The sequence below is a fragment of the Dipteris shenzhenensis genome, chromosome 1 (genome assembly GCF_047967505.1).
Source record: "Dipteris shenzhenensis isolate YYH24624 ecotype China chromosome 1, Dip_SZ_1.0, whole genome shotgun sequence".
Taxonomy (NCBI): domain Eukaryota; kingdom Viridiplantae; phylum Streptophyta; class Polypodiopsida; order Gleicheniales; family Dipteridaceae; genus Dipteris; species Dipteris shenzhenensis.
The window spans coordinates 73263964-73280386 of NC_141596.1; the positions used below are offsets into that span (position 1 = coordinate 73263964).

The 16423-nt window shown below is 46.5% G+C and overlaps 1 protein-coding gene across 1 annotated transcript in view; it reads right to left on the reverse strand.

Moving 5' to 3' along the window:
• The window catches only part of LOC147906348 (uncharacterized), a 604593-nt gene that overhangs the window by 551249 nt on the left and 36921 nt on the right, over positions 1–16423 (reverse strand). Inside the window, exons 3-4 of the mRNA XM_087391025.1 lie at positions 16262–16333; positions 16093–16152 (exon numbers count right to left, since the gene is read on the reverse strand). Coding sequence (XP_087247151.1) covers positions 16093–16152; positions 16262–16333 — 132 coding nt within the window. The remainder of the gene's footprint in view (positions 1–16092; positions 16153–16261; positions 16334–16423) is intronic.

Here is a 16423-nt window from a genome sequence, read left to right on the forward strand (position 1 = left end):
CCAGAGTGCTCCTGATTGACTGACCGCTCCTTTGGTACCGCCACCTATTGCCTCCGGTGCCTCACGACCTTCAAGGGCACCCGCCACACCCCGTTGGGTTCCAGTTCGTGTGCAGATTCCACCTTTAGTTCACGAGGATGCATTAGTTGACTCTACTTCAGCTCGGGCTGTCCCTCCAATCTCACCTCACATAGTCCGAGACGCTTCAACTTCGACCTCCTCCCCGGTTGCAGCTTTGACCCTAGACCCAGCGAGTCCACCTTTATCTGGTTCGGTGCCAGACCCTCTCCCCGTTCTGCAGGCAAGAGAGGTCTCAGCGGCCGTTCAAACACAGGGTCGTCTTGAGCAGTCCTGACTTCCTCCCTTGAATAGGGAGAAGGGAATGGTTTACACTATTGATCCTCTTCCCTCAAAAGGGATCCTTCACACACCTGTTCTGGCCTGATTCATAGGAACTCATTTTCAGCTCTGGCAGATGCTTCATATTTCCTAGAGGAGGAGTTTGTGCCCTCTACTTTTGGTGAGCGAGTGATTGGGTTTCCTGTTGACAAGGCTTCTTCGTCAAGTGGCAAGGTTTTTTCCCCTGTTGATTTTCTGCCACTTGGTTCCATTCCTTGCTCCTCGAGCAGGAGGTCTTCCCCTATTGAGGGGTTTGTTTCCGCTACTAGGTCGGGTAAGGTGTTCCATTCTACATCCTCCCGTTGATGAGGATTGGTAGCTTAAACATACAGGGCCTAGGTGGCGCCCCACATCGCCGCTGCAGACAGCTGATCTGGGATCAGCTTCATCTAGGTGTTACTAGGGGTTCCATTAATGTCTTATTTATTCAGGATAGACACCATTGGAAGGAACTCAGATTCATCCCTTGCACACATTGGCTAGTATCTGGACAGACACCATACATACTTTGATGGCCGTATGGACGAGTATGCAGGGAGACTCTTGTGCAGCCTCAGCTAGGAGGGCTTCTTTCTTCAAGGAATGGAAGGATTCTCCTTTCTTCTATGAGAATCTTACAGGGTTGAGGTGGAACTTTCAGCCTCAGCCTTGGTGGTTTTCCACCTCATTTTGAGGGGGTTTATTTATCCTCATGGTTTCATGATGTATTCCGCTTTGAGCTTGATCTCGCAGGTTTTTTCTCTTACTTAATAGAAGTCTCTTTCTTGGAAGAAGAAAAAAAAAAGGTCTGTGTAGAGTGGCCAAGGGATAGCCATACTACAGGTGCTAAAGGCACCATTGATGAAAATGCAAATGGTGAGAACATACAGGATGTGGATGTCAATGAGGATGCAAGAGCAGCTGGGAATGGAAGAGACGGAATAGTTGTGTGCGACGGGTAGGCAGTAGAAAAGGACAGAGATAGTGTAAAGGTATCATGGATGAGAGAGGTGAAAGATTCACAGATAGTGCTACGGACATGACCGAAGCAAAATGAGAACCACGAGGTGCAATGGATGTAGAGGTAGAGTTGATAGAAAATTGGGGTTGTGCATAACATACAAAATAGTAGCTTAACCAGTTTACCATGTCAGTGTTGAAGCAGTCACCAATCCCGTCGAAGTGGCTCTTGACGAAGACATAATTGAAAGAGAAGAAGGGATGGTACCTTGACCTTGATGAGATCATGATAAGTCCTCGTCCTTCATGACTTCCTACTTCACCTACTCTTCGCTTTGCACTTCTTTCCCATCAGAGTCCTGACTTGGATCTAACCACCACGAATCATGTTGGTCCAAGTCAATGAGAGCATTGATGAAGTTGCTAGCTCTAGCAACTGCTCCAATAGGTTCCCTTTATGCTTGGCGTGAAGATTTTCCAAACTTTCTTCGCATGTAATGCTATTTATATTTTGTTTGATCTGCAAGAAGCCTTCTCTCCACTCTTCTCGAGTACCTTCTTGTTCCCTCACTCGCTCCCTCAAGGCTGTCAGAACTACTCGGCACAAGATATCTCTCCCCTAAGATCGTAGCATACCATTTCACTCTTTGTTGCTCAACACCAGCAATGCCCCAATCATCATCATAGATCATCAGAATACATCGGAGAATCCAACACACAATCATGAAGGACCCAACACCCAATGAGACAATGGTAGCATAAAGTCAGGAATACAGTGTTGTTGACTATCCGTGAGTGCTACGTGTCGTGGTCTCCTGGCAAAAGCTCTGCGTCAGACCAAGACTACGGTGACCCAAGTAGGTCGTACCCCCATCCTGAACATGAAAGGAATGTACCAAGTGTAATCTACATGCCCATCCTCTGTTGGGTATGGCACGTCACTAGATTTCGAGTCTCGGCCACATCATAGGTCCGCGTGGTGAAAACCTGTGCTGGTTGGCTAGAAAAACTCTGTGATTGTGCTCTGAGAAAAGTATGCTAGCGCTTTGCCCAAGCATAGCGGTCCCCGTAGCTCAACCTGTCTGCTTTTTCCTGGATCCCACCAAACTCCTCAAAAATCCCTGCCATGGAACGATCTTCCAATTTGTCCAAATCCTCCACCGGGGCAAGGGCATCCAAACTAAGCACGCATGCAGGAGCTGTAGATCTGATAGCGCCGGTGGTCAAGGCATTGCGCAACGGAATGGTCACAACCTGGTCAACATCCTCTTCCTCCACATCCATGAGAGAGCGTGTGCGAGTGAGCTCACGAAGGAGTTTGTCGTAATCTTGATTTTGTGCCTCCCAGTGTGCATCAATAGAGAATGACTGTCCCGAGGATGCTACGATATAGTGGTCCATCATGTCGTTTCACTCTGAGAGGAGAGTCAGCTTCAAGGGGCAAGGAAGTGGCTACAAAAACAGTGGGACCTACTCAAGGTGGAGCTGTGGCAGGTGGTCCGATCTGATGTCGCCGAGGGGGAAGAACTTTTGGAGTTGAGGAATTGACCATGGAAAGAGAAGGAACCTGCTACCCTGATGAGGGATCGCCGAGGGGGGAGAGAAGGAGCTCCCTAGTGGTCTTCATGTGGTATTCATAGGGCATAACCACCTCCAGGCCGTAAACTAGTTGAAATAATGAGTACCCAGTGCTCGCCTTGTATGCTGTCCTGTAGGCAAAAAGAGCGACTAGGAGTAGAACATCCCAATCCTCCAAGGAATGGAGACATAAACGACCCACAATATGAGACATGGTTCGATTGGAGCCCTCAGCCAAGCCATTGGCTCGAGGGTAGTATGAGCTAGATGTTTTGTGGATGATTTGTAGTTGGGTGATGAGGTCAGCAATGACATCATTGAGAAAATGGGTACCTTTGTCACTCATCAATTCCACAGGACATCCAAACCTTGAGATGATTTGATCATACAAGAAGGAAGCCACAACTTGAGCGGTACATGTCTTTACAGCCTTAGCCTCCACCCACTTGGTGCCATAGTCTATAGCAATCAGGGCATACTTGTTCCCTCTTTGAGTGGCAAGAGAGATTGGTCCAACAAAATCCAATCCCCATTTATAAAAGGGTGGTACAGGGCTGGATGGTTGAAGGGAAAGGTACACCCGTCGGGTAGGCTTTGGTTTACCTCTTTGACATGAGTCACAGTGGCGCACATGAGCATAGCAGTCTTGGAACAGCTTTGGCCACCACAACCCCGAGCACATTATCTTTCTAGCCGTGGCCTCTGGTGCCATATGACCTCCCCCAATCCTGAGTGAGCCTCTTGAAGGATGGCTCGTGTTTCATGAGGGAGCACACACCGCCTTAAAATATGGTCTTTCCCTGGCTTGTACAACTGACCCACAATTAGTTTGAAAGGACTAGCCTGAACAATGTGCCTCCGCTTTTTTGCTGGGGTCAGTCCTTTGGGGAACTCACCTGTGGACAACAAATGTATAATGTTTGCATACCATGGTGGGAAGCAATCCACCACAAATAGACAGTCATCTTTTGGTACTGTGACACTGACACGAAAGAGGCCCGCATCTGGAAGGTCATCATCAACTCTGTGGCTGCTTCACCTAAAGATCCTTGACAAGTGATCTGCAGGTTGATGCAATCGTCCTACTCTCACTAGGATGTCAAAGTCAAACTCTTGAAACAGAAGTATCCACCTACTCAATCTGCCCCCAAGCGTGGGTTTGTTCAACAAGTATTTGAGAGCTTGATAATCAGTAATGATAATAAACTTATTGCCCAAGAGATAATGCCGGTACTTTGTCATGGCATAGACCATACCCAAACCCTCGCATTCAGTGGTGCTATAATTTCTTTCTGCTCCGTTGAGTTGCCTGCTCGCAAAACACACAGGTAGGTCCAGTTTGTGCTCTTCATCAGGTTGGGCCAATATAGCGCCAATTGCTAGTCCACTTGCATCTACATGTACATGGAAAACAACATCCCGGTGTCTTCACTAGACGGTCCTTGAGATTCTCAAATGCCGGTTGTTGAGGCACGGACCAGGTGAAGGACTGTTCCTGGCAAAGGAGTTCCGTCAGCGCCACCGCTATGTCGACGTAGAACCGGATGAATCTTTTGTAATAGCCCACATGTCCCAAAAAGGAATTGACTTCTCGGGGTGTGCGAGGAATAGGAAAGGTCATTATCACCTCCACCTTTGCTGGGTCCGTAGTCATTCCCTTAGTCGAGACAATGTGGCTAAGGATAACCCCTCGCAAGGCAAGGAAGAAGCACTTGTCAAGATTTAAGCACAACCTAACATCTCTGCACTTATCAAAAACCCACCTCAACTTAATGATCTGATCAGTTTGAACAGCAGGGTCAAGGTGAGATGCATTCTTACCATTGAATGCCGAGAAGTCATCCAAGAATATGTCAAGAAACTTTCTGATGTTCTCCTAAAAGAGTTTGGTGACAAGACGTTGAAACGTTGCCGGTGCATTGCACAGACCAAAGGGCATCATCCGGTAAGCATACGTTCCCCATCAGGTGACAAAGGTGGTCTTCAACTAATCTTGCTCTCGCACCCGCACCTGGTTGTACCCACTGTACCCATCCATGAAGGAGTATAGAGCATGACCAGCTACGATTTGTAGCACCCTGTCAGTGAAGGGGAGAGGGAACCTGTCCCTGTGTGTGGCTGTGTTCAAACTCCTATAGTCGACACAAACACGGAGTTTGCCAGTCTCTCTTTTGGGCACCACTACAATGCCACTAACCCATTCAGAGTATTCAACAGGGTAGATCAACCCCGCTTGCTCCATCTTTTGAATGTCAGCATGGACAGCTTTGCCATAGCTAGGATTCATTCGATATGGTCCCTTGATCATTGGGTCTGCTTTTGGATACAGATCGATGCGATGCTCCATGAACTCAGCAGGTACTCCCTTTAAATCCTTATATGACCAAGCAAAGACATCGACTGCAGTAGATAATCATGCTCCTAGACCCAACTGGCTACCTTGAGATGTGGAGTTGATTGTCTGTACCACGGTTGAGATACCGCCAATCCCGGGCTTGGTCAACCTAGGGTATACTTGTTGAGGTGGAGTTGTCCGGTTCCTTTGTTGTCAATGCTTGGTGTGCAAAAGTATCATCCAAAGGGAAATCCCCTACTATTTCTTCCATCCAAGACCTCGGAAAGGACGGCTGGGTGTCCTCTTGAAATGGTTGAGATGTGGAGGCAGCACTTGGGGCCATTCTCTTTTTGCTTCTTTGTTCTTGCTTGAGCATTCCTCTGTACAGTAGTCCATCCAGCTCATATATACCTTTGGGAACCTCTTGTGTAGTTCGAAAGTCAGCTTCCAACATGTATAAGTCAAGTAGGGCAAGGTCTGCGACATCTTCTTCTCTATGTATGCTATGGGCTTGCTCGTCACATCTGAAGTTCCAGACTCCAATACGAAAGTGAACGGTTCCTTCCAGTTGTCCTGCCTCTTGGTCCCTCCTAGGTTGGATAGGATGTGCAATGGAGTCAACAATCCTTCCAACAGTCATCTCCGACACCGACCGCCTTCAGGTAACATCCATCGGTATGTGGTCATCCTCTTCTTCGGTATAGGAGGGATCCCGTGGGTCTGCAGGTCCATGAGTGTCTCCTGCAGTACTATCACCATCAATGTCTCCTTCAGCACCATCACTGTGCTCAACCAGATCATCATCTTCATGTATGGCATTAATAGTCTCATCAGATTCCTCATCCTCTCTTGTTACTACGTGGTCTTTTTCCTGGTACGAGTCATGTGTCTCCATTGTTGAGTCATGGACTTGGCACCCCATTGACCTCTCCACCACCTTGTCTAGTACTTACGGTCATCATCCGCTGATACATGTGGGAATTATTAGAAAGACCAAAAGGCATACGTTCATACATTCGATCAGCCAAACTAGGTGCAGATGCTTCCTCGCTTACCTCTTGCACCATCCATGAAGTACTAAGATGGGCTTCAGGATCCTCTTCTGGGCATAACTCCACCATATTGATGGCTAAGGATCCCAAGGCCCCCATCCAATCCAAGATGGCAGCTTCTTCCTCATCGGGTCCAGCATGTTCCAATAAGTACGTCAAACTCTCACCATCATCTTGTGCTGCTGCTGCATAAGTTTAATCCTGGAAGGGTGAGTCCTCCACATAGGCCAACTCTTCTTTTTGTATGGGCCACCAATCCCCAAGTGCCCATTTCTCCTCCTCCACCCCTGCTTCTTCAAAATCCTCTTCCCCAAGTTCCACAGGTCTGTGATGAGCCCTACCAGTCACCATGTCTATCTCTAGGGATGTGGATCCCAAAGGCAGCCGAACTTCATCACTTGACCAATCTTGAATGGCCCTTGCTGATCGCAACCATGGTCTACCGAGAAGTAGGGGATATGTCTACTCACCTTCCATCATATCAAGTACGATAAAATTGGATAGGAATGTAACTCCCCCAATTTTCATGTGAACACCTTTGACCGCCCCCTTTGGCTTCACCTTGCTTTGATCTGCCATGCGCACTTGAAAATGAACATTAGTTGTCAATTTTAAACCCAGTTGTTGGAGCGTACCTCTCGGCATGATGTTCACGGTTGCCCCACCATCCAAGAAGACATCTTTCAGCTCCACCCTGTTGATTTCCACCGTGAGTTTGGGACTTTGTTCACACGTGAGGGCAGCATAGGCTGAGCAATTGTCTAGTGTCACCCCGTCTTGAACTGTTACTGTCTCTGGTGTGGGCCCGCCTTGAACAGATCCCCTTTGCAAACCTTCTGGCATGCAATTCAAGAATGCAATAGTCTGATGCTTGATCTGTGGAGACAATAGACAGAGTTGTCGTAGGCTGATGTTGGGCCTAAAATCCATCAAGTCTTCAATCAAAGAATAGTGCTGGATAGTGGCAGTAGCCTTTTGGGCCTTCATCCGACAAGATTATGGCTGAGGTCGAAGCTCACACGAGGGAGAGAAGGTGCCTCTGGATTCTCAATCAATGTTTCCTGTGGTGACTCTTCCATCACCCATTTCCCCTTTTCTTGGGCACTATTGGGCTTCACCCCCATCTCCTTCTCTTTGTTCATTGTGCTTCCTGAGTGGAAAGTGGATGGGCCTGCCTGTGACTCCTTCTCACAGTTTTGTCCTAAAGTTGTCACTTCCATTGCAAACCTCACTATTCTGGACTTGTGGGAGGGGAACTGAGGTGTGACGCCTTCGTCTTCAGAACTAGATTGAAGATCTTTGGTGACACTCCTGACCACCTTCTGGTACCTTGAAGGCATAGACTGCTCACTTGGAGTTAAGGTTAAGGTACTTTTAGAGCTATTGATAGGTCTTGATGGCTGTGAAGCCCTTTGGGTTCTTTCTGATCCACTTATAGAAGAAGACAAGTGTGATGCATTCCTATGCCCACTATCCACCTTGGAGGAAGGAGGTGGGGATGCTCCTCTAGTGACTGAGTTGGTACTAGTTGGTGATGAGGCCTCCGATATTGATGTTGAGTCATCCTTACTACTGTCACTGTTCGTTTGTGACCTTGTCACAGCTCCCAACACTGCACCAATCAAATGGGGTGCTCCCAACACTGCACCAATCAAATCGGGTTTGTCACTCTCCCCTGCCACTACTACACCAATCATGTTGACTTGCGATGTCGATTCCCCTCTGCCATTGGGACAATCTCTAGTGTAGTGGTCATTTGTGTTGCACTGTATACAAGAAGGTCCCCCAAACGGTTGTGTACAGTCATCTTGGTAGTGGCCGTACTCGCCGCATCTGTAGCACATGATTGGTCTGTGGAAGTTGGTACCTCGGCGTGCACCTCCACGTCCACCTCAGAACACACCCCATCAACCGCGTTGATAAGGGGATCCATATCCACCCCCTGACATAGGTGGTTAATACTATGCATAGTAGGGTGGAGGATAGAAGTATGCAGACCCGATTTGACTGGGAGCAAGAGATTGGAGCAAAGGAGGATAAGGGAGAAGCTGAGGTGGAATGGTAGGAGGGGTAGGTGGTTCAGGTGCCTTCACAGGGGCTGGAACTAAGGGTACTGGCCCCGAAGTGATTGATGCAGCTCTGTTGATTGTAGCCACCAAAGGTTCCCCAATCGGATACTCCGGTAAAAGCTTCTTCAACCGCTTAAGATACCTACACTCGGAGGCATCATGTCCATGAATTTCACAAAATGTGCAAAAGGAGGTCGGAGTGGGTACCTTACGCTTTGATGGACATTCCCAGTAGCCATGGCCAGAACCCTTGCAGTCGATGCACCAGAGACCACTTCTTCTTTGAGCTTCAAAGGGTGACTGTCCATCCCCCCTTGTTCTGTCTTTCAGACCGTCTTTGATTTCTTCTAACTCCTTCTTGAGTTGCTGCCAAGCTTGGGAGCCCTCTTCTCTCGGAAGTTGGGCAGTCTGACTGTGTGTTGAGGCGAAACTTAACTGGGACCGTTCTAACTTCACCGTTTCCCTAAGGAAGTCTTGTAGTGAGGCATGCTCAAGGAGTTTGTCAACCCGATGGTGGAAGGTAAAGCCTTCAAAAACCACCCCTTCATGACGGCGTCATTGGATGGCATAGACATCTTCGCGGCCAGGACCCTCATCCTCATGTACATCTCCGAGATACTTTCACCAAGCTTCATGGTATCAGTGGATAACTCCAGGACAATCATGTGTTTAAATTTTTCCAACTTGAAAGTGAGTTAAGAATTCCTCCCTTAGGTCTGTCCACGTCTGGAAGTGGTTAGGGGAAAATTGATTGTACCATACATCCGCGGCATCCACCAATGATGAGGGGAAGATGTGAAGGAATGCATGCTCATTCTCCACACCTTTAGCTCTACATGCTGTGAGGAATTTCCTCACATGAGCTTCCGCATCCTCATGGAGGTGGCCTTTGAACTTTTGAGTCTTCACGTGGACCTTGTTGAGTAGCTCGAGAAGTCTAGCTCTGTCTGTTGGACTGAGAACTACCATCCCCACCCGAGAGGCTGAAGCAGATGCAAGAGTTGGAGGAAGTCCCGATGGAGCCGTAATGAGTGTGGGTGCTCTAGAGGAGGGGACCGCACCGACAACACCTCCTGTGGAGGACCACAATGGGGAAGTCACTACGATGTAGCCATAGAGGAAGTGTACCCGGATTGTACTACATACGTAGAGGGCCTCGGTGTTGCAGAGGGAAAGGGTGAGAACATAGAAGATGTGGGGGTTAAAGAGGATGGGAGAGCATTTGGAAAAGAGAGGGACGGAATTTAAGTCATGGATGAGTAGGCAGTAGGGAAGGAAGGAGGTGGTGGAAAAGGCAGCGCCGGTGTGGATGGAAAGGGAGATGAAACCTTCATGGTAGGTAAAGGCATGGCGGGAGCAAAAGTACCCCCGAGTGGGATAGATGTGGAAGAAGGATTAGCTAGGAACCCGGACCTATGCATAACAGATGAGGGAGCAGCTTGTCCCAGCAGAGGTCGAGTCGGGAGCAGAGGGAGTCACCACTTCGGCAAAAGTGGTGATTGATGAAGACATCATTGCAAGAGGAGGAGAGGGGCTGCCTTGATCTTGATGAGTCCCTGAGAAGCCTTCATCCTTCGTACCATCTTCTTTCACCTGTTCTCCGCTTTGCACTTCTTCTTCTCCGGAGTCTAGATTTGACCACCAGGGTTCCTGTTGATTCAAGTCAATCAGAGTGTCGATGAAGTTACTTGCTCTAGCTACCGCTCCAATGGGCTCACTTTGTGCTCGCGTTGAGGACTTCGCGAACTTCCGTCACACGTCATGCTTCTTGTACCGAGTTTGATATGTCAGAAGTCTTCTCTCCACTCTCCTCAAGTACCTCCTAGTTCTCTCACTAGCTCCTTTCACTTGTGCTACTCAACACCAGCAATGTCCCACCGTGATCGCCATAAACTATCGGGGGGGGGGGGGGGGGGGGGGGGGGGGGTCCTAACACTTCCGAAGTGTTACTGGAGGCCTAGGGCCACTGGTGTGAGGAGCAAGTAAGCGAGGGCCACTGGTGTCACCGATGGTGTCAATGACAGAATGTATGAGAACAATGGTGTCGCCAAAGGTGCGAGCGAGTTCAAGAGGTGCAATAGTGATGCAAGCCTAGCGAAACGAAGTTACAAGAGCCATCTTTCAACATGAACACAAGAGAACTCAAGCCACATAACACAGGGACCGTTATACCAAGTGAAGGGGGATGAAGAGGGGAATACGCGGGATGAAGGGGAGCTACAGTTGCGAACAAAGAGGGGGAGAAGCATAGTATTCAGAGTAGAAGAGAAGTACATCAGTAGGATACCACAACGTTACACTAGGAGAGCTCACCCCCAAAACCTCTGTGTCACTCTCCTGTTCCCCTTACAATCATAGAATACCCCCCTCCTTCCTTTCCCCATTCCCTTCATCCCCTCCACTCCTGTGGAGGGTCCCTCTCTCTTACTGAAAATCTTATTTCCTTCGTCCCATTGGTGGTGGCTCTCAGTCTCTTAGCCATTCCACCCCTAGGACTCTTCATGGCTTCAACCACTTCTAACTTGCCAGCCTCTTCCCAATTGGTGATATGATTGCCCCATGTGCTGTGCACCTCTCTATGCACCTCTCTGTGCGCTGCTTAGCCCTCTGACTCCTTCGATGTGCATTTATCTTCTCCATGTGAGCTCTTGGCTGGCTGCCCCTGCACCACCATTGACATAGTTCTGACAGGTGGACTCACGAGAGATCTTGCCGTAGTATGCAAGTGACCACGGTTATTTATATCTCTAGTTGACATAGTTGTCACCTGTTTGACATGGTCATTGCGGTCACCTTGTTCGCTCACCGACATAGTTGTCGTTTGGCTAGCTCGTTGACATAGCCGTTACTTGGCCAGTTCGGTGACATGGTTGTCATCTGGTCAGCTATCTGACATGGTTGTCATCTGGACAGCTCGCTGACATAGTTGTCACTTGGTGAGATGGTTGTCATCTGGACAGCTCCCTGACATAGTTGTCACCTGGTCAGCTCAGCTTGAATTTGAATGCTTGAATATCTGCAACGATACCACATGAAGGAACATGGTGGAGGGAGAGGGAGAGGGAGAGAGAGAGGGTAGGCTAGGGAGAGAGAAGATAATACTCAAATGGAAACATAATGAAAGTGAAAGGAAATGGAAATGAGCAATAGACCAAAATGGAAAGACTCACTTTGATAAAGCTTGATGTAGACTCCTTGATGTGTGTTGACGTGACACACCAGTACAATCATATATAGGAGGATAGACACACACTAGAATACCAAAGTGTATATGGGATATCCCCCAATATGACACGTGGCACTCACACATAAGACTCTACTAGAACTCCTAGTAGAACACGCTAAAACACACTCAATGCTTGACTTCATGTTCTGACACATACCTCTTGACGTGATATAGACATATGATGACCTAGAATGTTGCATTAAGCTGTAGTGGGGGTGATCCAAACTCGACCTAAATAATCTGATGAGGAACCGACAACTTACTAGGAGGAGAGAGGCGAAGAGAAGATCTTCACAGACTCAAGGTTGGAGGGTTCGAATGAATTAGCACCTTGTGCCAAAGACTACTAAGCAAAGGTAATGCATGTAGTTGGGAAGCTAGATTAGCAGGGGAGACAGGCTCAAACTCATAGGAGTGAGCCCCAAGGGACTACAAGGAGTCACGCGCACATTCAAAATGCCCTTCTCTCGACACAATTAGATTCTTCTATTAGGGGCATCCCTTAGCAAGATGCTTCGAATGAGGGTTACGATGCTAAGGAGGGATATGGTAAGACCCCAGATGCCAATGAGAATGTTGACAGGTTAGATCGAAAGTGGGAGGCGTTCTCTCGTAAACTCCTTATTTTTATACCCCCCACCATAGGTCCCCACGCCGACAAAGACTTATAATTGGGTTACTTTATGGCCGTAGATAGCAGTTGTAGGAGCTTATTCGACTGAAGCACATGGAGTACCCTATTAATCCAAATCACAAGGTTTGTAGCTACAAAGTTTGTACAAGCTTGACTAATGAGAGGTCGAATTGTTGGCGTTTCATCATTATAATCATGTTGACTCTACAAAAGCCATGATCATGATAAAGAGAGTACAATTCTATGATAATGAATTTTTACAACGTGCAATGACGATAGGAATGCAACTAGTTATGAATTTCAAGCAAACATGTAGGTAGAAATAAGCATATCTTAGTTGATAATACCAAAGACCTTGACAAATCCAATTGATCGTGTCAGAGGATATGATAATTTGTTCATCTATCTTGAAGTGGGTGACATTTGGCTTCCAAGTGATAAGGCTTTTACAAAGTGGGACGATAATCATTCTCCTACATAGATCATTACAACCTTGTCCAATCATTCTCCTACATAGATCATTCCTTTGGAGCAGCAGAGAGGGGAACCTCCAACTATTAGGATTCCTAACTTCTTATGCTAGGAGGTTTCTGTTAGAGAGCCCATAGGGGAGATCTAAAAATTGAGACCCTCTTAGAGGGGATCAACAGCTCAAGATCTAGACCATTCATAGGAGATTAGAGACTAGGAGAGGGGCACTTTTGCACAGAGAGGGGCCTCTCATGTGAGCTGGGTAGCCTTGTAGAGATTGGAGCAGAGGGAACCATGGAGTGCTTGGGTAGTTGAGAGGATGTAGATTGCCAGAGAAAAATTCAGGACATGTAGGAGGCTAGATTAGAGTATAGATTTCATGCTAGGACTGCATTCTAGACTTAGAATGAAGACAGAGCTACCAAGGACTTTTTTCCAACTACAGGCCCTAGGCATTCGAGGGAGGGGAATCAGGAGTTTGAGGAGGCTAGATGGCATCCTTCGAGCTAGCCCATGGGATGTGGGACTTGTGGCCACATACGTTTTTTGGCACTACTTTGTGACCGCACAGATACTTGGCAGCTAGAGAGGAGGGTGGAGGCAAGTGCCTGTGTAGTATCCGCTGAACAGGATGGAGATTCTTTGTTGCAGCGATCCTTTTCAAGCAAAAGAGACACCATATCCTCAAATATAGTCGATGCAATGCGAAGTACTTCAAGGGCATTCTCAAAGCGAGAAATCCCTTCCATATTTGTCATCAGGACAGCCATTTTGTCCTTGTCATCCGGGCAACACTTCAAATTAGAGAGTTGTTGAACTAAAGATTGAATTTTTGCTATATGCGCACTAAGTATCAAACTCTTCCATTTTCAGCTTATAAAATTGCATTTTCAGAAATACCTTGGAGTTGGTGATCTTGTTACCAAATATATTCTCAAGGCGTGCCCAAATCTCCTTTGCCTTGGACTTGAAGTCGATGTGAAATAATCATCTAGGCAAAGCCCGATGATTGCGATGGCCCTCGAATTGTGCTGCTTCCAAATCTTTCATGTTTGAAGCTCCGTTGATGCCTCAAGTGCTTCATCATCTTCGATGGCATCCCAAACATTCTCCTTCATGAGAAGGAGTTGCACTTTTGTTTGCCATGTGGGAAATCCGTCCCCCTTGAATTTGTCCACAAGGAGAGAGTTGGTGGAAAGCGAACCCATAAAGCTGGTAGCTAGGAGAGAGAAGAGTGATGGATAGAATGAAGGGCACAAGCGAGCTGAGGGAGAAATGGAGGGCTGAGGAAGAAATGGCAGAAACCATTCCTCCAAGGGGAATGAGGGAGAGAGGCTTCAATGTCCTCAATCTCTTACCTCAACCTCTTGGAAGATAGTCTAGTTCTGATACCATATGAAGATGCAAGACATGGAATGGAATGGAAAGGAAAAGCAAGACTAGGAAAGCATAATGAAAATGAAATAATGCGAGAAAGAAATATACAACTAAGCAAAGTACTTACATGATCAAGAAAGGCATGAGGCTTGATGAAAATGACAATGAAAGTACAATGTCTTTATAGGATAGGCACACACACTCTAAGTGTCAAATGTATATGGGATAAGTCCCATAGTGACACGTGGCACTCTAGGATATAAAGTAGTATAGTACTACTCTAGAACACACTAAAAGTCACTCAAATTGACTCCATTTCCTAACAGCGCTCAAGGAAGCTCAGCCCAATTATTTAGATGCATGACTAAATACTAATAGTATCTTAGAAAAAGGGCTTGGATAACATCAATTTAAGACTGAGAGTCTTTTGAAATCTTAAAGCTTGTCCATCCTGGTAGACTGCCCATTTACCTTCCTTGCATGCTTCCTTCACTTTTGTGAGTCCGATGTGTCTTTGTTTGAGCTGGGTTGGAGTGAGCTCCTTAGATATCCAAATTCTTGTACCCTTTAGCTTGCGTATTTATATGAGAATCTTGACTCTTGCTGCCCTCTCATTGAAGTGTACCTGCGCTTGTGTTCCTTTTTTAGCAACATTGCTTATGTCGTCTTCATCCCAATCATTTTGTGATATTTCTTTCTTGAGGTATAATATCCTATCTTCTATAAGACTCTCCTCCCCATCTCCACTGCATCCATCTTGCAACCCCCTGATGCACAGTATCATCTTATTTTGTACTCTCCTTTGCTGCTCTTTAACCTCCATGTATAAATCAGCTTTATTGACATTTGCAGTCATCTCCTGCTTGATAGAACTTACTTGAGTTGTGATCGTTTCCTTCACTATGGATACCAGCTCTGCCGAAAGGCAAGTGTCTAGGAGACGATGGTTTAGCGCTGATCCTTTTCCGGTTTCATTGAGAGAGATCCTAGCTCTGCCGAAAGGCAAGTGTCCAGGAGACTATGGTTTAGCGCTGATCCTTTTTCGGTTTCATTGGGAGCTTATGGGCTCAAGCATTCTCACAGCTTTTCAAGACGTCATGGAGATCGGGATATGCCAGCCAGACTTTCAGAGGGGCTGATTCACCTTATTCCTAAGGGCAGCGGAGACAGGCTTGAGATTTCACAGTGGAGCCCATTACCTTGCTTGGATCTACTATTAAGATCCTAGCTAAGGCCATCAGCCTGAGAGTTGCCCCTTTCTTACCAAACATTTTTCAGCCCACCTAGATAGGCTTGGTACAGGACTGTAGCATTTTTAATAACATCTTTACTTTTTGGGAGGCCACAGCATTGGCACAGTTCTGCCAATAGGACTTATTGGTTTTGCTTCTTGATTTTAAGTAGGCCTATGATAGGTGATGGGATGGAGGGATTGGCAGCCATGAAGGCATCCACATGGCCTAGTTGGGTCTAGAATGAAACACCTCCCTCTTATGCAGCTGAACCATCCTGAAAGTGACATTAAACAAGGCATTGTGTTCCGGCACACCTATCAGTGCCTTCAAAGAAAAAAATGGCACAAGATAAACAGTGCGATGACGGGAAATTCTACTAGCAGTGGTCATTTCTTCTTCAAAGGAGACAAATTCACAATTTCAAACTGATCTAACAACAAAAGAAAGAAGGGGGAGCACAAACTTAAGTCTGTAAATGGGAAGCAAGTACGCCACAGATGAAAAAATTACCAAGGTGATAAGGAAGAAATAGTTTCTTGAACTCTAATTCGAATGGTCAAAATTTTCTAGATCCAGGTTGGGCCAACAAACACAAAAACTTCATTAGGGCCACAAAATACTCTCTAAAGATACAAACCACCTACCTTCCAATTTATTGAGTTTGAAGAAAAAACAGGTAGTAAATCTCTGATTTGCTTTCAAATGGAATATCTTAATTCTTGAAAGTTATTTGGTGTGCAAATACAACCAAATAAAAAGAAAAGGTATTTTGTATACCTTTTCAGACACTTCCACACCAGTAGCATAGTCTTGCTTTTCCATGGAGTGCCAAGAATTCTGCATGTGTATGAATCTTAACTCATTAGTCCGTGCTGCAAAGATATGCTAATATTGGGTAAGGTGAAGTAGATCGAAAAAGCATCTTAAATCCTACAGAAATTTATACCTGAGCAGAGGCATGCACAGCAAAATCATAGAGTTCTCTGAGTCTCCTTTTTCGTAAACGCTCCCAAAAATTCTACATGCCCATACGTCATGCAACAATAAACCTTAAACAATGTCCTTATTCCCTCAAATCAACAAATTCAAAGTTTGCATCAAACGCACT